Here is a 27,243-nt window from a genome sequence, read left to right as displayed (position 1 = left end):
AGCAATGTAAACATAAATTACTAGTTCAAATACAAAGTGATGAGTAAAATTTGGTCTAGATTATCAGCTGCCTATTTTAAAAGTTCTTTCACAGGAAAGCTACTCATGAATGAATCTACATATTTTACATCTAAGGCATCATACTTCTCAAAATACCCCACAAAACTGTTGTCCAAGAATGCTTTATCAAAAAGCTTAGTGGAAGAACCCATATATTACTTATGATTCATCAACAACCTTGTCTGAATTTGTAAACCAGCAGCTACTGTCAACAAGACGTTTCTATTATTATTATTATTATTATTATTATTATTATTATTATTAACACAAGTTTCAGGAAAAGCAAAGCATGACCAAATATTATCCATTCTGAATAATACTCATACCTTTCACCTCACCATCTTAGAAGGGTTCTTGTCTACCCAAAAAACACAAAGAGCCGCAACATGCATTAAAAGAAGCATAGAGGCTTTACAGTACAAAACGATGTAATTCTGGGGACTTCATCTCATTTCTAGTAACATGGTATTTTGGGATCAAAGGGATTCAATAAACCAGAACTCTACTAAACTTAACATTAATAGAAGATTCGACAAATTTGTTTTTAAATGACTAATTTGTTTCTAACAAAAGAACAATACTAAAACTTACATTCTTCTATGAGAAAAAGTTTCTTCTAGATTTTCAAATAATGGAAAAATCAATTTGCTTAACACAGGAAATACAACAGCAGAAAGGTCTAACAGAGATCTATTCAGGATATTTCAGACATGCATTATGTACCAAATTGTATAATTATTATTACTATTATTATTTAGATTTATATCCCACCATATCCAAAAAAGCACAAACAACCCACAGATAAAGAAAAGACACTACATCCCTCAAACAGCTCAAAAGCAGAAAACTCCATCATATCCCTTCACTCCAACTTCCCTGCCTATCACCCATAAAAGCAAACCCTCTGGCCAATAGGTCATGCTTCCCAACCCTTGCCAACCCCCACTTATATCTAGGTACAAGAGACCTCTTCCCACTCCCTCTCCAACACATTCTCACCAGCTCTCACTGCCCTGTCTCACTCCAGGAAAATTCCTTCCCCAATGTCCCTCCCATGCCATCCCCCCTACAGAGGGTCTTTGGCTGTCCCAAAGAACACCCAACTCTTCCCCAAAAGGTATCCCCAAGTGGCACCCAAGGTGGTGGCAGCCCATGAAGACCTGCCAGCTCTGCAGATTCCCCACTTCCTTTTCTCACCCTTTAGTTGGCCAAGAATGTACATCAGCTGGGCTCCCAAAAGGGGTGATGATACCCACACACAGGAAGAAGCTCTTCCTGACCTTACTGTATGCTTAGCCGAATGCCTTCAAGCATGAAGATTAATTACAAGAACTACTTTAACAAAGACAATGACTTTGTAGTCACTACAGTCTATTCCTTTTTCTTAAGCAGCATTAAGGTACTTGCCTCAGTACCTCAAGGCAGTGGAGTTCCATCGAGCAGTTATATACCAATACTTTTTGAAGAATTCCATATAATAGTTTTCTTAGAATTACAGGGTAGGAAGCGACTTGCAGAGCCACACTGTCCAGCTCCCTAAACAAATGCAGGATGCACCATATATACCTACATAATACAGACATGCATATCCAGCTAAAACCTTCACTAATGGATAGTCCATAACTTCTGGGGCAGCTCCTGCTGCTGCATTTTTGATTTCACAGTATTTTTTCTTAAATTTAATCTAAATCTGAGTTTCTGCAATTTAAGCCTAATCTTGTCTTTCCTTTTCTTTATGGCAGCCTTTCAAATACTTGAAAATTATTATCGTGCCCCCTTAAGCCAAGCCAAGCCAAGCCAAACATGCCTAGTTTTCTCAGTCGTTCCTTAAGCAGATTGCATTCACAGAATCATAGAAAATGAGGGTTAAAAGGGACCTCAGGGGGCCATCTAGTTCAGGGGCAGGCAATTATTTCAGCTGGAGGGCTACTTAATGAGTTTTGGTGAGCTGTCAAGGGCACAACGGTAGCCCCGCCCCTTGACAGGTGCCCCACCTCTGGTCACCACCTTGGGACTGTTAGTCCCATCCCCTAACCCCTGAACTTTGAGACCGTAACTCCCTCCTCTTGCCCCAGAAGTACTCTTTGGGAAAAGGCATTTGCCATCTTGGAACTGAAAAAAACCCAAATTATATACTAAAAATTAAACATCCACACTAACATAGTGGTGTGGTGAGGTGGGGGGTATGGGTGGGTTGATATGGAGTTTGTGCAGGGCTGTGGGTGTGTATGTGGGGTGTAGGGAAGGATGTGTGTGGATATAGGTGAGTATGGGGGCTTGTGGGGTTTGTGCAGAGGGGGGTGCATCAGGGCTCCCCCCAGAGACACTCAGGTGTGGGGGGAGGGGGGGTGGATAGTGTGGGTGGGTGCAAGTGTTTGTGATGTGTGCGATTCCATGTGGGGAGGGTGTGGTTGTGGGATTTGTGAAGGAGTGTTTGAGCGTATGGTAGGGTGGGTGCACACAAAGGGCTCCCATGCACCTCTGAACTGGTCAGCACCTGCCCCGCCACAGCCCAGAGCCCGCACACCCTGCAACGCCTCCCCACCACCGCCAACAGCACACACCTGCCCCGCACCTGCTCCAGGCTCCGGCAGAAGCAGATAAGCCTGATGTGTGCACAGCCCCAACCCGGCCCACCCTGTGCCTGCTCCGCACCACCCCCCTTGCTGTGGCGCATCTTGCATCCAGCAGGACTGGGGCAGCTCCACAGCTAGACTTTCTAGGCAGCCCAGGCTCTGATAGCTGCTGGCCCCAGCCCTGCAATACTGGCAGGGACCCGCACACAGCCCCAACCTGCCCCGTGCCTGCTGCGGACGTGCCTGCTCATGCTGAACAGCTGCAGCAGCACCAGCACCAGCAGGGCAGAAGCGTGCTCAGCACAGGGGAAAAGTGGCCCCTCCCCCTCACCACTACCCAGTGCTTCCTGCAGCAGCTGCCAGGAGCCCATGCTGAGCTTCCCTGCATCACCACCGCTGTCACCAACACCTTGGGCTGCCCAGCGGGACAGCAGGGGCAGCGCAGAGACACAGGGCAGCCCAACACTGGCTCTGCAGGGCTGCTGCAGGAAGCAGTAGGCAGCAGCAAGGGTGAGGGGACACTTTTTTCCCCTGTGCCAAGCACACTTCTTCCCCATCAACACTACTGTTCCTGCAGCTGTTCAGTGTGAGCAGGCGAGTCCACCGCAGGCCCAGAACAGGGCCAGGCTGCGTGAGGGTCCTCACCAGTACCTCAGGGCTGAGACCAACAGCAGCCAGAAGGAGCTGCTGTGTCCTGCGCTGCCTAGAAAGGCAGTCTAGCTATGGAGCTGCCCCAGCCCCACTGTGTGCCCAGGGGGTGGCAGGACGCATCAGCAGGACCAAAAGACCTGCCACACACACCCCCCCCGGTCTAGTCCACCCCCTGCTCAAAGCAGGACCATCCCCAACTATATCACCCCAGTTAAAGCTCTGTCTACCCTTATCATAAAGACCTCTAAGGATAGAGATTCCACAACCTCTCTGGGTAGCCTGTTCCAGTGCTTTACTGCACCCCTAGTACATGTCCAGCTTTTCTAAATGAACCCTAAACCTGTTCTTTTGCCACTGTTGGCTGCTCAGCTCTTCCCTAAACTGTGCCACCAGGTGCAGTAGTATGGGAGCTGACCTTGCCTGTGAAGATTGAGGTAGAAAAGGCATTGAGCATTTCAGCCTTTTCTACATCCTCTGTCAGTAGGTTGCCTCCCCCATTCAGTAAGGGAGCCATGCTTTCCCTGATTTTCCTTTTGTTGCCGACATATTTGTAGAAACCCTTCTTGTTACCCTTCACAACCCTTGCTAGCTACAATTCCAGTTGCACTTTGCCCTTTCTGGTTTCACCCCTGCATTCTCAAGCAATACTCTTATATTCCTCCCTAGTCATGTGTCTCAGTTTCCACTTCTTAGAAGCTTCCTTTTTGTGTTTTAACTCGTTAAAGAGTTCCCTGCTACACCAAGCTGGTCTTCAGCCATACTTGCTAGTTTTCCTGTGCATCAGGATGATTTAGCTTCTTTAACCCTCTCTCCTGGACTCCTTCAGGGATTCATAGATGTAGGGTCAGAAGGGACCTTTGCAGATCTTCTAGTCCAACCCCCTGCCCTGGGCAGGAGAGAAAACTGGGCTCAAATGACCCCAACTAGGTATTCGTCAAGCCTCCTCTTAAAGACCCCCAAGGTAGGAGCCAGCACTACTTCACTTGGAAGTTGGTTCCAGATCCTAGCCGTCCTGACTGTGAAGTAGTGCCTCCTGATGTCTAGTTTGAACCTACTCTCTAATAACTTATGGCCGTTATTCCTTGTTAGTCCGGGAGGTGCTCAGGGGAACAAGATCTCTCCCATTCCCCACTGGTCCCCCCTAGTAAGTTTACAGATGGCCACCAGGTCCCCCCTCAGCCTTCTCTAGCAAAGGCTGAACAGGTTAAGGTCCCATAGCCTCTCCTTGTAGGGTCTGCCCTGCTGTCCCCAGATCATGCAAGTGGCCCTCCTTTGGACCCTCTCAATGTTGTCCACATCCCTCCTGAAGTTCGGCGCCCAGAACTGGACGCAGTACTTCAACTGCAGCCTGACCAGTGTTGCACAGAGGGGGAGGATAATCTCCTTGGCCCGGCTTGTGATGCATCTGTGGATGCACAACAAGGTGTGGTTAGCCCTACTGACCGTGTCCTCGCATTGGCGGCCCATTCATAGATTCATAGATGTTAGGGTCGGAAGGGACCTCAATAGATCATCAAGTCCGACCCCCTACATAGGCAGGAAAGAGTGCTGGGTCTAGATGACCCCAGCTAGATGCCTATCTAACCTCCTCTTGAAGACCCCCAGGGTAGGGGAGAGCACCACCTCCCTTGGGAGCCCATTCCAGACCTTGGCCACTCGAACTGTGAAGAAGTTCTTCCTAATGTCCAATCTAAATCTGCTCTCTGCTAGCTTGTGGCCATTATTTCTTGTAACCCCCGGGGGCGCCTTGGTGAATAAATACTCACCAATTCCCTTCTGTGCCCCCATGATGAACTTATAGGCAGCCACAAGGTCGCCTCTCAACCTTCTCTTGCGGAGGCTGAAAAGGTCCAGTTTCTATAGTCTCTCCTCGTAGGGCTTGGTCTGTAGGCCCTTAACCATACGAGTGGCCCTTCTCTGGACCCTCTCCAGGTTATCCGCATCCTTCTTGAAGTGTGGCGCCCAGAATTGCACGCAGTACTCCAACTGCGGTCTGACCAGTGCCCGATAGAGGGGAAGTATCACCTCCTTGGACCTATTCGTCATGCATCTGCTGATGCACGATAAAGTGCCATTGGCTTTTCTGACGGCTTCGTCACACTGCCAACTCATGTTCATCTTGGAGTCCGCTAGGACTCCAAGATCCCTTTCCACTTCCGTGCCACCCAGCAGGTCATTCCCTAGGCTGTAGGTGTGCTGGACATTTTTCCTCCCTAGGTGCAGCACTTTGCATTTCTCCTTGTTGAACTGCATTCTGTTGTCTTCTGCCCACTTGTCCAACCTGTACAGGTCTGCTTGCAGCTGTTCCCTCCCCTCCAGCGTGTCCACTTCTCCCCATAGCTTTGTGTCATCCGCAAACTTGGACAGAGTACATTTCACTCCCTCGTCCAAGTCACTGATGAAGACATTAAAGAGCCCTGCGGGACCCCACTGCCCACATCCTTCCAGGTCGAAACCGACCCATCCACCACAAAAACCGACCCATCCACCCATGTTCATCTTGGAATTGATAATGACTCCAAGATCTCTTTCTGCCACTGTGCTTTCAAGAAGACAGTTCCCCAGCCTACAGGTATGCTGCTGTTTCTTAGTGCCCAAGTACAGCACCCTGCACTTGTCAGTATTGAATCCCATCCTATTCTCATTTGCTGTAACCTGTCCAGGTCCAGCTGTATCCTGTCCCTCCCTTCTAACATGCCCACCTCACCCCAAATCTTGGTGTCGTCCGTGAATTTAGACAGGGTGCTTTTCACACCCTTGTCCAAGTCGCTAATAAAGAAATTGAACAGTGAGGGCCCAAGGACTGAGCCCTGGGGGACTCCACTACTCGCATTCCTCCAGGTCGAATATGACCCATCCACCACCACTCTCTGAGTGCGGCCCCTAAGCCAATTTGCTGTCCATCTGATTGTGTAGGCATCAATGCCACAGTCGCCTAGCTTTTTAATGAGAATGGCGTGCGAACAGTGTCAAAGGCCTTCCTGAAGTCCAGAAAGACTACATCCACTGTGACACCTGCGTCCAAGGATTTTGTGACCTGATCGTAGAAGGCAATCAGGTTGGTCTGACAGGACCTGCCATGCTGGTTACCCCTGAGCATCATCCCCACTGCTGGCCCTTCACAGATGTGCTCCTTGATAATCTTCTCAAACAGCTTCCCCAGGATCGAAATAAGACTAATGGGCCTGTAGTTGCCCAGGTCCTCCCTCCTCCCTTTTTTGAAGATGAGGACCACATTGGCCCTCTTCCAGTCATCCAGCACCTGGCCAGAGCACCACAAATGCTCGTAAAGCCGTGCCAGGGTCCCCGCGATAACCCCTGCCAATTCCCTCAACACCCTGGGGTGAAGAGCATCTGGACCTGCAGATATGAACCTTTCCCCTCAGACTGGCCTCCCAGGGGATCCTGCCCATCAGTTCCCTGAGTGAGTCAGTCTGCTTGTCTGAAGTCCAGGGTCCTTACTCTGCTGCTCTCCTTTCCTTCCCTCAGGATCCTGAACACAGTCATCTTGTGGTCACTGCTACCCAACTTGCCATCCATTTCTATATTCTCCACCAATTCTCCCCTGTTTGTGAGAAGCAGATCAAGAACAGCAAAGCCCCTAATTGGCTTCTCCAACACTTGCACCAAGCAGTTATCCCCAATGCTCTCCAAAAACTTCCTGGATTGAATGTACAGTGCCATACTGCCCACCCAGCAGATGTCAGCGTGACTGAAGTCTCCCATGAGAACCAGGGTCTGTGATGTGGAAGATTCTGCTAACTGTTTGAAGAAAGCTTCATCCACCTCATCCTCCTGGTCCGGTGGTCTATAGCAAATACCCACCACAACATCACCCATATTGCTCTTCCCTCTGACCCTAACCCAGAAACTTTCAACAAATGTCTCTATTCTCTTACGTTCCCGGCTCACCTCAGGATGCTCTCCCATTTCTCCATATCCCCTTTACACTGCAGAACCAATCACACACACAATACTCTAGCTAAGACCTAACCAATGCCAAGTTGAGCAGTCTTGTTACCTCTCATGTCTGTCTTACTATACTGTTAATGCAGCACAGAACTGCATTTTGCAAATGTACCCCCGGTGCCTGGACGCAGAGCAGGGGAGGGGGGTGCATAGCCGGACGCGGAGCAGCAGTGCAGAGTGGTGGATGTCAGTGGCCACTACCGCCACCTGCAAGCTTTCCCCACCCCACACGTCTGACCAGCTGAGCAGCACCTGTGCAACCCACAGAGGGGCACCGGTGCCCGTGCCCCACACCAGCCCTGCTCCTGGAGATAGTGGTGTGGGGCAGTGGGTGGCAGCGCTCCATCCCCAACCACCCACACAGACCCACTAAGGCCTTCCCGCATACCCCCAGTTGACAACCCCTAGCCTAGCCAGTCATCTCCCATTCTGTACTTCTGCATTTGTTTCTTCCTCCCTAGGTACAGCAGCTTACATTTGTTTGGTACCTAGTCCTCCAATCTACCAAATTATTTTGAATTGTACTGGCATGCTCCCAAGTGTTTGAAAGCTCTCCCAGTGCAGACTTGATCAGAAACTTCTCTCTTCGTGCATCTAAATCATTAACAAAAATGTTTAACAATGGACCCCAAAACAGGAGTGATAATCCCCTCTTGAAACCTTCTAGCATTCTGCTTTTAGCTGAAAAACTGTTTACGTATTTACCTAATAGTAGTGCTTGCTTAAATCTCTTAAAATACCTACCTGTTTGAAGGAACAAATCAAGTATCTGCTGGGCCCTCACAGTATTCATTACCAATGATTTGTCTTCTTTTTCCAAACTTCATAATATCATCTTATTTATATTCTCTTTCATGGAGAAGCCTCTTTTACTACCATGCCTAAGATTCCCACCATGTGCAATTACTTATTTTGCTTAATAGCGTCCTAAAATCCTACACAAAACACATAACCCAGTTTTCCTTTACCCACTAATTTGGTTTTCAAAAATATTCTAACAGGCTACAGCAGCACAGCAGTCACAAAGATAAAATGACACTTTGGCCACCACATCTACATAGGTGCTTCACAGTTATCTAATGTCTCAAGTTTCCTTCCATAAGCACTCAATACCTTTACCAACAAATTATTCCACACTTTCAACCCACCCGTGCAACCCACCATACACAGCCCTTTATAGCCATTCACTATAAAGGCAGTTTGTTAAGATGTAATAAACACCAGGTGGAAATCAGTTGTACTGTAATGCTCAGGCTCAAACTACTAATTACATCCAGCCAAAAAAACAAGAATTCTATTTACCCCAAAATGTTGAGGTAAAAAAATTGTATTTGTTACACCTCTTTTGACTGTTTGGACCATACAAGAGGCAAATATAGTCACTGGTGGTGGGGAGGGGTACTCACCTAGGATACAGAAAAACCCCAGATCATGTTCCTGCTTTAAATCAGGCAGAGCAGAGCAATAATGTGAACTTAAGTGTTCAACATCCCTGATAAGTGCCCTAATTACCAAGCTACTGGCTATTCTGCTGTGAATACGTGCCTGTAACAGTTCCATCATGGAAACCATCCCAATCACCATTTCATTAAAGCTAATAATTTCAGTTTTTAAAAAATCAGTTTCTAAGAGCCACCATTTTTTTTAAAGTTAAAAAAATTATTGGCCATCTCATATCCTAAACTTTGTACCAGCTTAATAATGAGATGTTGGGAAAGAAACTGAGTCATCTATGCAGCAATGTATTAGAATATTAGAACAACAATTATTGGCGATTCAATTACTCAAGTAAAAAGTGAATGGCCCTCTGAACCACATCCCAATGTAATGCTCAATGTCCCCATGCTATAGAATCATGAACTGTTGCTCCCTGGCACATCATCTTCTAGTTGCTAAAAGCGGAAGAGTTAACTTACTTAGGGATGATCAAAACTCAACATTTCTATTTTGGAGGAAACTGACATTCTAAAATGTCCTTTCCACCCACATCAGATAGAGAAAAGTCAAAATTTTTAAATTTCCCATCAACATTTTCAAAAGGGCTGAGAAATTATTTCCACTTTTAAAATATACTAAATCTGAACAAAGCAGAGGTGAAATACAACACTTGTAGTATTTTCCAGGAAGTTCCCCAAATTTTTGTGGAAAAATATCAGATTTGTAGAGCCAGTATTTCTATTATGAAAAAAATCTTTCATTTTAAATTTTTCAACCATTTCTGACATACACTAAGTATGAGTCGCCCAAGAATTAGTAAGGGAAGTATAATTGAACATGCAGACAACAGCAGGATAAGATGATAATATGATGCAATTCCAAGCTGTTCATTCAATGAATACTTGTACGTGTTGTTCCTTCCTGAGGGTCCACAGAGTTCCATCCAGGCTTCCATTCTTATTTAGTCTGTATATAAAGAGCTGTTTAAAAGGTTAATGAGGAGACATGGGCTCTAAAGTTTTCACTGACCAGCAAACAACCAGCTTTTTCATTCAGACCTGTGAAATGACTGGTCCAACATTTGAGAAAAACTGGGACAAGGACAAGAGGCAGCAACTGACTTAGGTCCAGGGAAGACTGAGATCATTCTGCCTGGCTGAGAGAAGCAGCTGGAAGCAATGATGAGGGTGAAATCTACCTCTGACTCAGGAGGTGTCTCCTATTTGTGACTGAAGTGACTGTACACAGTCCAACATAAAACAGTATTTTTTGGCAGAAAGACCACCACTCTTGTATAACGATCTGCACTGACTGCCTATTGGTTTCTGGGTGGAGCTCAAAAACATTCAAGCCAAAGTGGTAAGGAAAAAAATAGATAAAAAGAGGTTGCAATGGCTGTAGTCCTATTATTAAATTAATCATTTTATAGAAGCACCTTCTGAGGGGAGAGATGCTCAATTAATTTACATAAAAAATTAGCCAGGCCACAGATACAAGACAAGGGGGAAAAAATAAGAGAGAAAAATCCTTTAACAATATAATTAAAAATCCTGCAACAAAGTAATGATATGCCCTACATTATCATGATGTGGATATTCAGTCAAAGAAAACATACTGTAGTGCAGGGGTTCCCAATTCCCGGGCCATGGCCCAATACTGGTTGGTTGGTTGCCTGTCCACAGGAGGGCTGGCTGCCGGACCAGAAGTGACTGCAGACTGGCAAACTGCAGACTGGAAGTGACCAGCATACTGCAGACCAACAGCCTACCCTTTTTTATGCTGAACCCCTGCTGTAGTGAAGCTTAATGGTTTTTCTTTCCATCTTTTCTTACCACGGGGAATGACTGTGAAATGGTTTGGTAAATCAAACACCTATGGATTACTACCATCATCAGTATTAACTGAAAGTTGAAGGGCTCACTGTACAAACAAGCTCAAAAAATATCTTTTTGGGAAGAGGGGGTTTTATTCAACACCTCCATTTTATATATATGAAAAGCTTTAGTTAAACAATATAGCTTAGTGGCGAACAAGGAAATCCTAACAGATTAAAGGATTTAAACACAACTGTTTCTCATCCATACATGATTCCAAGATTCCCGGAGCCTATCGGTTTACAGTTCGCATTCTACATTTTAGCTCTAATGCTTTTCTATTATACCAGGCTATCTTAAGTCCATGAATAAAAATCTGAAGTCCCCGTTCTGTGAAGCCTTACTCTTACTCGCATGCTTAACTTTGAGTTCAGTGGAACTGGTCAAGTTCTTAAACACAAGATGCAAGAATCAGGGCCAAAGGAAGTAGACAGTAGTATGGCACAGGGCCAAGATTTTTTGCATAATTGAAGAACATTTAAAATTACAGGAAAATACCAAAACTGCTGAACGTCTCCCTGCAGGTGCAGAGCTTGATTTTGCCAACATGGAGAACCTTGAGCTGCCTCCAAATAGGGGTCGGTAAGATTAGAGTCAATATGCAACTATGGTGAGACTAATAAAATGTGTATTAATCTGGAGGAAACTCACAGATTACAGAACACTTCCTGGCCTGCCCACATATGGGGGAAACCATGCATCAATGAGGACCCCGCTAAAGCTACAGATTGAGCAACAGTATATGCCTGTCCTTGGACTCAAATTTGAACATGGAGACAGACACAAGATAACAGGAAAATAAAACAAAACGCTATGCCAATTTCCAAAAAAACAGTTCTTCAAGTAACATTATAATTGTCAAATGTGAAAAGCTGTTGGTAAATACCAAATTCATTAAGAGAGGTATATAATTTATATGAGGATGTGGGTGCATGCTATCTTTTGTTTTCAAACATATTTTCCTATATGTTAAGCACACAGATTCTATTAGCAAGATTTTATTGATTATACATGTTTTAATGCCTAAAATGCACATACACTGTGCATCTTTAGCACAGAGAATATGCAAGTTCCTCATTCCTGAAAGAGATTAGTAAGCATGGACTCTTGCAGCCTGTGTGGTCCCAATGAGTGCTGTCCCTGGAAAGTCCCTTTAAATGTTATTGTGTATAAAATACATGCAAAAGGTATTTCTTTAAAATAATGAATTCCAATATTAATGGTTGCAATTGTCAAAGGATAAATGTAAATGACTAAAACTTCTCATTTATACCTAATTTTTAATTTCTGATTATATAAGAGAGATTAATGCAAATAACAACCAGTTTATAAAAGCAAGCTGATTAATTAACTTGTTTAAACAAGGTTAAAATAGAATAAATACATTAACTGACACGCTGAAAAATATAAGACTATTCTGTATAATGATATAAATCAATCACAGCAGAAAAGGAAAAAAAACAAATACACTGGGTTTCTGAAATGAGTTTATTTGCTTTTAGAAGGGACACACAATAAAATATTATTAACAAAAGTACCTTAAATATCTTTCATGTTTGAGCTTGCTAGTTCATTACTAGTCATCATCAGCACCATCCACGTAAGGGGTAGTTCTTTGCCAAACATCAAGACATCATATTTTAGAACAGCATGATCTTGTAGACACTTAAAACGTACCAGAGTTCAAGAAACTTACCATCAGAAATTCGAGAAGGGAGTAGCAATCCTCTTCTGCCTAATTCAGCCAGAGCCAGACATCCACCATGCCATGAATTATCCGTTTCCTGGTAACTAATTTTAGAACAAAGACTTTTGTTTAGTTCAGCTCAAGTTTTTCTGAGTTTCACCTTTCACTGACAACATTTTGGCAGACACATAATCCAAATCACTATATACCTGCCTCTAGACTTGAAAAACAAGGAAAGAAAACAAAGCAACTACAGACCCTTGAAGCTCCATGGAAAACTTATCTATGGCACCTCTTAAATTAATCATGTAGCACAGCAAGAATGCCACAATGATGTGGCACTTCCAATACAAAGTCCCTGATTTCAGGCGCTTAATTTTTTCTAATGTTACCTGTGAGGTGATATTTCTCATTTTTCTCCAGACATAGGTGATTGTTTTTGGAAAAACTGAAGTAAATGTATTTGGCAAAGTAAGTGTTAAGCATAATTTGTGGTGAGTTATGAAAACTGTTTACACTCTTTTTGGTACCCAATTATCCAGAAAACAACAGTTAAGACCTTAAAACTCTAGACACACATACTTTGAATCTATGCTTGATCTTGTCTGAAAACACTACATTCAGGGAAAATGATTTTTTATAAAAATAATCATAATGCATATGCTCATTGATTTTATTTTCCCTACACATTGTGTACATGTGCAAACAGGGCACCCACAGCTCCCCCAGTATTCATTCAGCTCCTTTTTATGTTCATTTGATCGAGATCATTAGAGTACAACAAACTGAAAAGTAAGAACTGAGGCATTTATTTCACTCCTTCACTCTACCTTTTCTGTCTTTTAAAATTCAAGTACAAAGATTAACACTAAAAATAATGAAACATTAAGAAATTAAAATTCAGAAGTTTCAAATATGCAGTTAAAGTTATGGTTCTCTGTCTTATATAGTATTTGCAGCACAAGTAGCAATTCCTATACCAGGTTGCTCAACATTTCCTACTATAAGACTTTGTTTCCAGTCGCATACGACTACCAGCCTGAAACCATTCAGTATAAACTGTTTCATGATAGATGCCTGCCTGAAGTTGAATTTTTTGAAGATTTCAATTATAATAATTCAGATTTATCTCAGAATGTGGGTAAGGGGAAAAAGAATGCACTGTTTTGCACATGTTAACATAGTTTTTACAGTTGTTTCTTTAAAAATCTCTGGTACATGAATGCACTGGCACAAGGGCATGAAATCTGAAAGGGGATTCACCCCCATGTCAGGGAAGCATTTTTTGCTTTTCCCATGAAGTTTATTCATATTTGATCAAATTCATAACCTCTAAAAAAAGGTTTGCATATATATTCAAATATCCTAATGCTTGGCAGCTAAAATATTCTGAACAAATGCATCTTCCCTGAACAATTTCCATGGTGTTAACTTTTCCTGCACTACAGTAACATTTCATAAAACTGCACTTATGTGACACTAGACGGGAGGCTAAGTGCTATGAATAGAACCAATGCAGGTGACCTAAGATTTCCTGCTGGCCAATGTGAGGAGAGTGGGGGAAAGCACATCAAACCCTGGTGTTGGTTTTATGTCCACACTGAAACAGAGCTAAGGCACTTACAGCAAGTCACTGATCCTCCTTGTGTGCTTCTCTTGCAATCTTTCTAATAATCTTTGCAGCAAAGTTATCTTCTTTCCCACAACAGCTTGTGCAAAGGTAGCACAGCAACACTACAAACATGTCTTTGCCCACCACTATGTGCTGCCTCAGCAAAGGTAGTAAGAAGAAGCAGATAAACAGCCTCAGACTGATGAGAAAAAATTATGTTTCAGTAAGGTACTCAATATCATGGATCAGATTGGGGTTGATGTTCCCTCACTAGCCAACAATGACTCACAGCAGCTGTAAAATCTCCCTGATCTGTTTTTGTTTTGTTTTTTTAATTAGGTACAAACTCTAAAATTAGTTTTAAACATGGATTTCATTGTTTGACACAAGCCTCAATAACAAGCTTCTGCTATATATAGATTAACGTGTAACTATTGTACTTGTAATGGAAAATCTTCAAAATTTCACACCAACTTACATAACTAAAGAATAGTAAGCATGGAATGAAAAAACCTTGCTCAACTAAACTCTTCAATCCAAGTGAATGTTAACACCTATTTAATTTATTCAACGCTGTCATCTCTTCAAAAAAATCCAAGACAGTAATCTAGCAAAAGAGCAGCAGAGGCGGTAACCTAAACTATTTAATGGCTTGGATTATTCTATGACTTTCAGTGTACGATTTACTTTCTGAAATTTGGTATTCATGCAGACACCTACAACATCCAAACAGATTTCACTGAAATAGAAACATCAGTATAAAAAGTCTGGAGTAATTAAGGGAGTCACTGAAAGATTTTTCTACTCTGTTTACTAGAGAAATACACTACATTAAGACTAGTTACAGTCTACAAGTCATGGTTTTTCTGAATAAGGTTCAGTCAAATCCTCCAAAGCAAAACATATATCTATGTCCTGGATTTTTCCCCTTAGTCTTTTCTTGCCACAATATAAAGCATAAGCTGTGTTTGTCACATCTCTGTTCTATGCCAGTCACAGAAAAGGTTAGCCACAAATAGTAAAGGTATTTCAATTGTTTACTGAAGTCAGCACTGGCATATTATCTCAGCCACTTTAAGTTTGGCAGTTTCATCTTATTTGGTATTTCTGGAAAAGCTATGGAGCAGTCACTGTGAAAAAAAACAAACTTACCTGAAACTAAAACAACAACACTTCTTCTTACATTTAAGAGATTAACTATTCCTGTATAGCAGGGGTGCTCAACCTCTAGCCTCATGGGCCAAACGCAGCCTGCAGAGCCTTAATGTATGACCCGCAGGGTTTCCCATGGGTCAAGAAACTTGGTGGCTGGGAAGCGGGGGCAGTTGATACAGCTACCCTCCCCGCTGTCAAATTCCCAAACCCTGCAGAGGTTCAGAGCCAGGCCATGCCTGTTTCCCTCCATACAGCTGGGCTACAGCCCCCCCCACCAAGTGCAGAGTCAGTTGCTGCTGAGCTACACCCCTCCTCCCCCCTTGGGGCCAGGCCATGCCCCATGCCCCATGCGCGCCGCGCCGCGCCGCGCCCCGCCCCGCCCCCCCCCCCCCCCCCCCCCCGTGGAGCCAAGCTGGGGCTGGGTCAAACATCCTCCCCTCCCAACCCCCTGGAGCTGGCTTTGGGCTGAGCCATGCTCCGTTCTCCCTCGTTCCCTGAATTTGATTTCTAAAACTGTTTTGACTTCTGTTATTTTTTCACACTTTTTAAAAATATAAAAAAGGAAACTTCCCAACCCAAAGCAATGACACACCTAATTCAGGATTCACTGGCTGGTTCTCTGTCTTGCTACAACTGGGCTGCCTCGTCATCCAGTTTATCTTATTGACTTCATTATCTCAAGTGTCTGAGTGGACACATTCACATATTTTGTATTACATCAAGATGAAGTCACAGCAGTTAAAAAAAAAGAAAGCTGAGGAAGAAACATCGAAGAATCTTCACTGACTGAACTAATAAAAATATTAGTTCTTCCTAGTTCTGCTTTTAACTATTCAGTTTGCTCATGGACGGACTTGCTGTCTGAAGTTCTCCAAGTTCCTCTGCAGTGCTCCAAACAGTAAGGGTACAGACTATAATGGACAAGGCATTTCAAATGACCCCTGCCAAAGAGAAACAACCTTGAAGCACTTCATTTTACTCCTTTGCCATCCCACACTGCACTATTTTTCCCCACCCCCACAGCAGGGAGAGTGAACACTGTCCAATGTGCTCAGCAACCTTGAGAGACCAAAAGCCAAGAGGTGCCAGGATTCTTGTTCTCCAGCCCCTTAGCAGAGCTGTCACGTGTCTTTGAGGTCATTCTGACGTGCTCAGTAGGAGAAGGGGAGAACAGAGGTACACATCTGCAGCGCTGAAGCACTCCAGGATTCAGAGCATTTCAAATGCATACCTTTACATTTCACAAGGTATGGAATACATAATATGCCTTCTACTTCTATTTACAAGCCAGGCAAAAATGCATTCTTTAGTTATATAGATTGATATTACGGCTATGCAAAGCCGATTTGATTTGGCAGAGATTCAGCCAGATTCGGTGGTCGAATCACCAAATCCGAATCGAATCAGAGGATCCTTTAATCTCTCCGAATCGAATCAGAACCCTCTGAATCGATTCAGAGAGATTTGGAAAGATTCGTCGATTCAGACATAGAGATAGCTTTAAATGTTTTTTCTACATACCTCTAGGTAGCAGGCGGCTCATGAATGGTGCGATGCTGGGACGGATGGAGTGTCCCACAGAAGCACGGGGGGCTGTCCAGTGCGCTTGGCAGAGGACCCGAAAGTGGATCAGAAGCACTTCCAGTCCATTTCCGGCTCTGCCGGGGAGCGTGCAGGCCCCTCCCCCCCCAGCTCAGCGACCAGTGACTCCTGGGTTGGGGGAGGCACCCGGGGTCCCCCCATGGCCGACTGCCAAGCTGGGGAGGGTGCGGGGAGCCCCCCCGTGCACTTCCCAGTGGACCTGGAAGTGGAACAGAAGTACTTCTGGTCCACTTCTGGGTTCGCTGCTAAGCATATGAAGGGCTCCACCGCACTCCTGTGGAACACTCCATCCACCCCAGCAACACAGCAATCACGAGCCGAATCTCTGATTCTCTGAATCAGCATCGAATCTTCAGATTCGGATTCGGCTGAATCGAAACACGGACAGCGATCTAAATCAACTAATCGAATCCCTGTCCCTGATTCAAGCCGAATCCGAATCAAATAAGGCCCACTTTGTTAATAGTGTCATAGTATATCAATTAGGGGTGTGCAAAGTCCTTCCACATCATTACTAACTTGAAAAGTACACGTACAGTATTTCACAATTACCTGGAAGCCATATTTATATATATACTCTTCATTTTTTCTGCTATTTTAAATATTCACCTTTCGAATGAAGGAAAGGGATCGTAACAAATCGCATTTTCATATTAGCAAAAATATCACCTTTACATGTAAAAGAATACATTCCCTCTTTTTTTCATGTTTTAGAATCAATTTTGTGTTAAATATAAATAGTGAGCATAGAGCTACACCAATGCACCGTAATTAAGCCTGACCTGCCCATGCCAGAGCATAAGTCATAACAAATTTTGCCCATATAATTTATGTGGTATGAAAAATTATTTCCTAGAGACTGGGATGGAATCACCAATTTCAGTCACAATTTAAATATTGAATATTGATCTCTTCCCATGAAAACATTGTGAATTAACTGAATGACCACCTGAAACCCAAGATTTTGTTCTGTTTTATTAACTGAGAACCTAAAATAATGAGGTTCAAATTCTGCATGATTATTGAAGTTCCAATAGCATTTTTCATAAATATAAGCCCCTTACGGTTCTATAGTTCTTCTGATCCAATTTCTGCCTGACTGTTGCCATCCCATTCCAGTAGTCATCACATTTCAATTGTAAAATTATATATGTAGAAGGGGAAGCATTTTAATATTCAAGACACTCTTTGTATAAGAATAAAACAGTATTTTACCTAAAGCAGTCCAGTAGAGATCCAACCACATCATCTGCTAACTCTTTTGGAAGCCGTCCAGTTAGTCTACCAATTCTGCAAAAAAAAATAAGAGTAACTCATTGGTATTGTATTCAATGTATAATTATATGTTTCTTTAAATTACTGTAAACTTACCCTAAAATGACTGGATTCAAAGTATCAATAATAATGCATTCTTTCAGTAGTGCTGCATTATAACACAAAGCCAAGCTAAAAGCACAGACGTATAAAATAGCATGTCTTACCAAAAAAAAAATTCAAATGGAAAAACATTAGCTAGTTAACAGATGAAGAAATACTACTGCAAAATAACTCAAAAATAAATCCTCTACTGTCATTCCAGTCCCAACCTGGGTTAAAATTCTTTGTGGGAATAGGACAGCCATTATCCCAGAATATTAATCATCATGCTTGCAGTTGATGAGATGGATTCAGCTTAAGCAGAGAAACAGATGCAATTGATTAACTGTGGAAAACATTTAACTGTTAAACTACTCTATTAGTATTAAATTAACTGCAAGAAACCTACCCTTTTGCAGCAGACCACCTGACAATGGTGTCTTTGTCTTTCAGTCCAACCAGCAATTGTTCTGTAGAGAATTTTATTTAACACAAAACAGATTACTTTGTGATTTATTTAGTTTTGCAACAAAAACAGCATTTTTTCTACAATGCTCAAACTGAACTCCTTATCATAAACACTTTAATTTAAACCAAAACATTTATATCCAAATTTCCTAGGTTTATGATGTAAACAACATTTGAAAACAAAGTAATAAGCAAAGGGTATAAATGTTTTCCAGGTAGGCTACAGGCTTGGCATTTTAAATTTTAGACTAGATTTAAACAATAATTATATCACTTCTGAAGACTTGGCTGAGTGAAAGCTTCTGCCAGGGAGACCATAAATCAATCAGCACACAACAAACGGTTGCGAGCAGAGAAGACTATCTGCCCTGCTGTGCAGAGGATTAGGTAACCTTCCTGAGAATCCAGCATTGTGTTTTGTTAGACGTATCTTATGGAACTCAAAGAAACATGCAGAATCAAGACATCTCTGTAGCTTATATTACAACTTTACATGCGAGTATTTTAAACAGTGGCAACCATTGGGGCTACTTATGCCATACATGCTCCCTGCAAGTATATAAAGGGTAGGGCAGGTGCATCTATCTACATATGTTGCTTCACATGTTAAACTCTGGATACTGAAAAAACACACTAATTAGGCCACCCTCCGCCCCACACAAATGTGGCAATACTATTCACAGTTCAGCAAATAGCTGCATGGTATATGGCAAGTCTGCAAATTGACGTGCCCTGATGTACATTTCAAAGAACTGCAGTGACTGTAGGACAGGAGACAAGCAACTGGCAGCCACTAGGCCAGATCAAGCCCACAAAAAGGGCACAAGGCAGCACTGGGGATTGGACAGCACGCAACTGCATCAAACTGCCCGCCCCTCCACAGCCCTCCCTGCTGCCCTCTCATACTTTGCCAAACAAGGGTTGAGTATCTGAACCAGGGATTAAAAATAAATAAATAAATAAATAAATAAATAATAAAAACTCTTTGAGTTCTCTGGGGAGATGGAGATTTGCTAGGGTTACCATATGTCCAGGTTTTCCCAGACATGTCCTCTTTTTTGGCCCCGTTCTGTTCCATTTGTCCGGGCAGGTTTTTAAGCTGCAAGCAAATGTCTGGGTTTTTGCTTTCCCAGGCACTAGCAGCTTGGCTGCTTGGGACTGGGAGCAGCGGGCAAGGTGATTGGCTGTTGGGGGTCACGTGTTTTTTACATGCCGACCCCAGCAAGCTGCTCCCAGGTAAATAGTGAAAGCGAGAGCATGCATGGACAGCAGGGCTGGGGGCAGGGGGCTGCAGGTCAGGAGGGGCACTAGCAGCGATGGGGGGGGGAGGAGAAGGAGGCAGGGAGCTGCAGGTTGGGAGGGGCACCAGTGGGGGTAGGGGGCCAGGGGCTTAGGAGTGAGGGGCAGAGGCAGGGCACAGGCATATCACTGACCCCACCCCCTACAATCATATACCCCTTCCCTCTCTCCTCCCCAACTCTGTAGGTGTCCTCTTTTTTGATACTGGAAATATGGTAACCCTAGCATTTGTGGATGTGGAAAGGGGCCGGGTCACAAGTTCCAGCCTGTCCCATGGAGGCAAAAGGTTGCCAGCAGTCTCCAGTCTTGATTAGTTGTTGCTATAGTAGTTCTTGACTCACTGACAGGCTTCCCTGGAATCAGAAGGGGCTACAAAGTAGACCACTCTGACCCCCAGCTAGAGAACTTGAGTATATCACAACTTTGTCTCACCCCAGCCTGGGGGCTGTACATGCATGCCCACCCACAGTGCTGTATTTTTTTTTTTTTTATAGTGCTATAAATTTTGTAGCACTATAAAAATAATGACTGCCGGAGCTCTTAGAAAATACCTCTCATCTATTTCCAGAGTCCCTACTAAGCAGATCTTGCAATTTATTTGTATCACCCATAGCTGTTACTGGTGCCGGGGTTACTACATCATATGGTGAAAACAAAAATACTTTTGGAAGAAGGGAAGGACTGTGCGATCCTCTACAGTTATTGCCCATGTATTTATAATATATCCATTAATGATGTATCCAATGACTATGATTAGGATACACCAGGCACAAGAGGCTGCTGCAGTGGTGCCACCACAGCTTTCAAATTTCAGCTGTCAGATTTTAAATGTATTCAACACAGTTCAGATTTAAAAATAAAAAAGAATTATAATTCATTCCTCCAGTGTATAAAATATGAAGGAGGTCTTTGAAATTTGCAAAGTAAAATAACGGGAGGAGAAGTTTTGGATTTGGGTTTGTTGTTTATTTTTGACTTGGGACTTTTTCATTCATGTCCAGTTTACATACACTGACATTCAAATTTCTTTCTTAAATCCCTAGCAGACTACTACAATTGTATTTTTAGTTAGCAGATATCCTCGTACTTTCTATTTAGATCCAACATACCTACAACATTCTCAACTTCTCCTGGAATATCATATTCTTCTTCATCATCATCATCATCATCAATAGCACCAGCAGCTGTTACTTGTTTATGTGTAGCTGGAGGCTGAGCAGAAAACTGAAGATTGGCAGCTAAAGATCTACAGCCACGTTGATACCTGTAGAGGAAACAGCCAAAGTTTACTTTGATTTTTTAAGTTACAGACTAACGAGAACCTGAAACAGGACACATGCCAGAGGTTGTCAATTGGGGGTACACGTACCCCCAGGGGCATTTGAGAAGGCCCTAGGGGGTACACACAGGTGGGCAGGAATGGAGCACTGCCACACACCATCCCGCACTGCTGCGCACTGCCTGGCCAGATGCAGGGGAAACTTGCACGCAGCAGCTGCCGCTGCTCCACATCCAGCCACGCACCACAACCCTCCGCCACCCGCCCTACTCAGCTTCCAGGGGTACACTGCTCCGTGTCTGGCCACCTGGAGGTACAATAATCAAAAAAGGTTGAAAACCCCTTATATACGACATACTAAAAACTAGGGATGTAATAAGTTATACAATTAACCATTTAACCAAAAAGTGTTGTGATAATTGGTTAGCTTAGCAGTTATCCTTTAGCTCAGGGTGGGCGTAGTCTGGCAGTAAAGGGGTAGAAGGGAAGCCCCATGGTGCCACAGCAGGAACCAGAAGGCAGCAGGGTAGGAAGGAGGGAGGGAGGTGCGACAGGGACAGGCCAGAGGGTACTAGTACCCATAGCCTAGAGGAAAACAGGGAGCAATCTAATGACTCATCAATTAAGCAACTAGCTGCAGGAGGACTGTGTTGTCTAGCTAGGCTTGCCTCCTCCCCCATTCAGTCAAAAAGCTCCTCAAACTGGGATCAACTGTCAGCAGTAGCTTTATCCAAGCTGCTATATTATCAGTTTATCATTTAACCAATATAATCAGATTAGGTTAAATGAATATTTTGTTAAAAGATCTCTACATCCGTAATCAGAACATACTTCAACATAATATTTTTTTGAAAACTAGTGGGAAAGCCTTTAACATGAACCCAAGCAATTCCTACGATATATTTTTATATAATGAAGCATGGTTCTTACAGAAACCTGTAAGCTGAGCTACCAAACCTCCCAAGATAGGTTCATGCTAGTTTAATGGAGGCCTTCCATCCAAGTACTAACTTCTTCAGGAAATATGCTCAAGATTCAATAGGTAGCATCTTGCCTTCCAGCTCAACAAGCCAAAGCCTCCTCCCCACAACACATTATAGAAAAGTGCTGTATTTCTGAAGCTGGACAACATGTATTTCTGAGGTTAAATGTGATAATTTTTTTGTATTTCTAAATGTGAGAAAGAGATATCTAAATTTAAGTCCCTCCTTTCTCTCATCATCCATTGCCCATTTAGGCCTTGCACTGTTAGTTCTGCTTTTCTTCATGGTTTCTTCCAGGCAACCCCCCCCCTCCATTTCCTCTTCATATTCTTCAAATTAAAATATATGCCAGCTGAAAAAATGTATATAATGTAATTCAATAATATACTTAATGCATATAGTGCAAAGTCAAAAAACTTGAAAGCCATGCTTGATTTTTCTCAATTTAACCTTTTTAACTGTCAGAAATCCCTCTCTACTACACTGCAAAGTTCCATAGAAAAGTAATCATGCTTCTTCATTGTCTGTACATTGTTATGAACACTCATGGCACAGGATAAACATTTCTTATATCTTAAAAATATTTAAGATCTCAGAATACTTTTACTAAGAGCCAAATACTTAAGTGCCCCAACAAAATCGCACGTTGAGTGACTACCTTCTGCTAAATTCCCCTCTAGATTCACTTGGACAATGGATATGACTTACTGAACTAAATCACTGGTGTACACGTGAAAACAACTACCATCATATTGTACTTCCAAGAAGCCTCATATAACTGGCAAGTGAAATGACTCCTGTATAAAATTTTGCCTATCTTGTTACATTACTAAGTGGTTCAATTTCTTTGGAATTAAATTTGCTCTATAAAACATAACTTAAGGTTATAAAAGACACAAGGAGACTTCTTATAAATATATTCAGAGACTGAATTCCATAATTTATTCTACATAGTTTCATAGTTTGTAGGGTCGGAAGGGACCTGAGCAGATCATCAAGTCTGACCCCCTGCCATGGCAGGAAAAAGTACTGGGGTCAAACGACCCCAGCAAAGTGTTCATCTAGCCTCCTCTTAAAGACCCCCTGGGCAGGAGCCAGCACCACTTCTCTTGGAAGTTAGTTCCAGATCCTAGCCACCCTGACAAGTGAAGTAGCACCTCCTCATATCTAGTCTAAATCTACCCTCTGCCAGCTTGTAACCGTTATTTCTTGTCACTCCTGGGAGTGCTCGGGGGAACAGGGATTCCCCCAATGCCTGCTGGTCCCCCCTGACTAGTTTGTAAATGGCCACTAGATCCCCCCTCAGCCTTCTCTTGTGGAGGCTGAACAGGTTCAGGTCCCGTAGCCTCTCCTCATAGGGCCTGCCCTGCTGCCCCCTGATCATGCAGGTGGCCCTCCTCTGGACCCTCTCAATGCTGTCCACATCCCTCCGGAAGTGCGGTGCCCAGAACTGGACGCAGTACTCCAACTGTGTCCTGACCAGTGTCACACAGAGGGGGAGGATCACCTCCTTGGACCTGCTTGAGATGCATCTGTGGATGCATGACAAGGTACGGTTAGCCTTCCTGACTGCATCCCCACACTGTCGGCCTATGTTCATTTTGGCATCAATAATGACTCCAAGATCCTTTTCTGCCTCTGCACTGATGAGAAGGGAGTTCCCCGGCCTGTAGGTATGCTGCTGGTTCTTCCTCGCCAGGTGTAGCACCTTGCACTTGTCAGTGCTGAAACCCATCCTGTTCTGATGCACCCACCCCTGTAACCTGTCTAGGTCCGATTGCAGTCTATTCCTCCCTTTTAGCGTGCCCACATCCCCCCACATCTTAGTGTCATCTGCGAATTTGAACAGGGTGCTTTTTACCCCCTCGTCCACGTCAATGATGAAGATGTTGAACAGCGCAGGCCCGAGGACCAAGCCCTGGGGGACCCCACTGCCTACATCCCTTCAGGTCGAAAATGACCCATCCACCACCAGTCTCTGGGTGCGGCCCTCCAGCCAGTTAGTGACCCATTTGACTGTGTAGGTGTCGACGCCACAGTCCCCTAGTTTTTTTATGAGAATGGGGTGAGAGACAGTGTCGAAGGCTTTCCTAAAGTCCAGAACGACTACGTCCACTGCTACCCCTGCGTTTAAGGATTTTGTGACCTGGTCATAGAAAGCCACCAGGTTGGTCTGACAGGACCTGCCTCTAACGAACCCATGTTGGTTGCCCCTAAGCATAATCTCCCCTGCTGGTCCCTCATGGACATGCGCCAAGATAATTATCTCAAAAAGCTTACCCAGGATCGAGGTAAGACTAACTGGCCTATAGTTTCCTGGGTCCTCCTTCCTCCCTTTTTTGAAAATGGGAACCAGATGCTCCTAATTTTCTGAAATAATTTTCCATGTTTGTATTTTGTAGCTTCACTTCTTTGTTGTTCCCCCTCCTCTTTTTATTTTCCTGTTATGTTATTCAAGCATGGAACATTTTTTCCCCTAAATCTCTGGTCAGAAAAATTAGTTATCTAATAAGTCAAAATTATGTGAAAACAAAAAGCTGGATTTAATTAATCTCTTATGGTGCTTGAAAATCATGTCAATTTTAAGAAAAAGTTAAAAATTGCTGACATATGTAACAGACTTTTTCATAAGGGCCCAAGGGGTGACAATCCCAACAAGAAGCAAGTGGGGGGAAGAGTGCCCAAAATCCTCCCTGGCTCACCAAGGACATCCGGGAATGCCTGGTTGTGGAAGGGGGGGGGCCATCTCCAAAGAGGAGTATACCTCCACTGCTCGGGCCTGTAGGGGGCCTGTTAGGAAATTAAGGCGGACATAGTGCTAGGACTACCATCCAAGATCAAAGATAATAAAAAGTCCTTTTTCAAATATATAGGGAGGATGAAGAAGGAGCCAGGAAATGTGGGGCCCCTGCAAGATACGCTGGGCAATCTGGTGGTTGCGCCAGAGAAGGCAGACCTCTTAACAAATTCTTCACCTCCATTTTCTTGTGCAGGGACCGGGACTCCCCCACCGTGATTCAAGACGGACTCGAGGGGAACACCTCAAGACCTAAGGTTAAGGAGGACCGGGTTAGAGTGCTTCTGGAAGGGCTGGACATGTTCAAATCAGCAGGTCCAGATGCTCTCCACCCCAGGGTGTTGAGGGAGCTAGCAGGGGTTATTGCAGGGCCCCTGACATGGCTTTACGAGCGCTCATGGTGCTCGGGCCAGGTGCCAGATGATTGGAAGATAGCCAATGTGGTCCCCATCTTTAAAAAAGGGAGGAGGGAGGACCTGGGCAACTATAGGCCCATCAGTCTTACCTCAATCCTGGGGAAACTCTTTGAGAAGATCATCAAGGAGCACATCTGTGATGGGCCAGCATCGGGGATGATGCTCAAGGGCAACCAGCACGGTTTCATTAGGGGCAGGTCATGTCAGACCAACCTGATTGCCTTTTACAATCAGGTCACAAAAGCATTGGATGCAGGTGTTGCCGTGGATGTAGTCTTTCTGGACTTCAGCAAGGACTTTGACACTGTCGACCATCCCATCCTCATTAAAAAACTAGGTGACTGTGGCATCGATGCCTACACGGTCAGATGGACTGCGAATTGGCTGAAGGGTCATACTCAGAGGATGGTGGTGGACGGGTCATATTCAACCTGGGGGAAGTGGGCAGCGGAGTCCCCCAGAGCTCGGTCCTTGGGCCCACGCTGTTCAATTTCTTTATCAGCAATTTGGACGATGGGGTGAAAAGCAACCTCTTCAAATTTGCTGATGATACCAAAATTTGGGGTGAGGTGGGCACGTTAGCAGGGAGGGAAAGACTGCAGAAAGACCTGGATAGGTTGCAGGGGTGGGCTAACAAAAACAGGATGCATTTCAATACGGACAAGTGCAGGGTGCTGCACTTGGGCAGTAGTAACCGGTAGCACACTTATGAGATGGGAAACTCCCTTCTTGAAAGCACGGAGGCAGAAAAGGATCTTGGAATCATCAATGATTCCAAGATGAACATGGGCCGACAATGCGAGGTCATGGTCGGCAGGGCTAACCGGACCTTATCGTGTATCCACAGGTGCATCTCAAGTAGGGCCAAGGAGGTGATCCTCCCCCTCTACGCGACACTGGTCAGGCCACAGCTGGAGTACTGCATCCAGTTCTGGGAACCCCACTTCAAGAGGGATGTGGACAACATTGAGAGGGTCCAGAGGAGGGCCACCCGCATGATCTGGGGACAGCAGGGCAGACCCTACAACAAGAGGCTACGGGACCTGAACCTGTTCAGCCTTCACAAGAGAAGGCGGAGGGGGGACCTGATGACCATCTATAAACTCACTAGGGGGGACCAGAAGGGGTTGGGGGCGACCTTGTTTCCCCTAGCGCCCCCCGGGATAACAAGGAATAACGGCCACAAGCTGTAGGAGAGGTTTAGATTAGATATCCGTAAGAACTACTTCACAGTCAGGGCGGCCAGGATCTGGAACCAACTTCCAAGGGAAGTGGTGCTGGCTCCTACCCTGGGGGTCTTTAAGAAGCAGCTTGATGCCTACCTGGCTGGGGTCGTTTGAGCCCAGTTTTCTTCCTGCTCAGGCAGGGGGTCAGACCTGAACATCTACAAGGTCCCTTCCATCCCTACTTCTATGATAAGGAGGACTGGGACAAAAGAAATCTCATGAGGTTCAACAAGGACGAGTGCAAAGTCCTGTACTTGGGACAAAACAATCCCATGCACCAGTACAGGCTGGGGACTGACTGCCCGGGCAGCAGCTCTGCAGAAAAGGACCTGGGGGTTACAGTGAACAATAAGCCAAATATGAGCCAGCAGTCTGCCCTTGTTGCCCAGAAGGCTAATGGCATATTGGGCTGCATTGGTAGGAGTGTTGCCAGTAGCTCCAGGGAAGTGAGTATTCCCCTCTATTCAGCACTGGTGAGACCACATCTGGAGTACTGTGTTCAGTTTTGGGCTCCCCCATTACAGAAAGGATGTAGACAAACTGGAGAAGGTCCAGTGAAGGGAAACAAAAATGGTGAGGGGGCTGGGAGACATGACTTACAAGGAAAGACTGAGGGAACTGGGTTTATTTAGTCTAAAGAAGAGGAAACAGAGGGGATTTTAATTGGTGCCAATCCAATATCTGACTGAAATATTTTAGGGGTAAGTTCTGCACTTGGAATTCCAATCAACTAAAAAGGTAAAACTGCAAACCTAAAAAATATCAAATCAATTTCCTAAAGCCTCCTTCCATTACT

General features: G+C 44.2%; 1 protein-coding gene across 1 annotated transcript in view; it reads right to left on the bottom strand.

Annotated features, from left to right (window-relative positions):
- TBCD (tubulin folding cofactor D) overlaps positions 1–27,243 on the bottom strand; it is a 228,112-nt gene that overhangs the window by 156,411 nt on the left and 44,458 nt on the right. Inside the window, exons 10-13 of the mRNA XM_006268721.4 lie at positions 20,856–21,010; positions 18,389–18,449; positions 17,839–17,913; positions 12,264–12,358 (exon numbers count right to left, since the gene is read on the bottom strand). Coding sequence (XP_006268783.2) covers positions 12,264–12,358; positions 17,839–17,913; positions 18,389–18,449; positions 20,856–21,010 — 386 coding nt within the window. The remainder of the gene's footprint in view (positions 1–12,263; positions 12,359–17,838; positions 17,914–18,388; positions 18,450–20,855; positions 21,011–27,243) is intronic.

This window comes from Alligator mississippiensis, chromosome 8 (assembly GCF_030867095.1).
Source record: "Alligator mississippiensis isolate rAllMis1 chromosome 8, rAllMis1, whole genome shotgun sequence".
NCBI classification, from domain to species: domain Eukaryota; kingdom Metazoa; phylum Chordata; order Crocodylia; family Alligatoridae; genus Alligator; species Alligator mississippiensis.
Note: the sequence above shows the minus strand (reverse complement) of the source record. Positions and strands in the feature narration are given on the sequence as shown.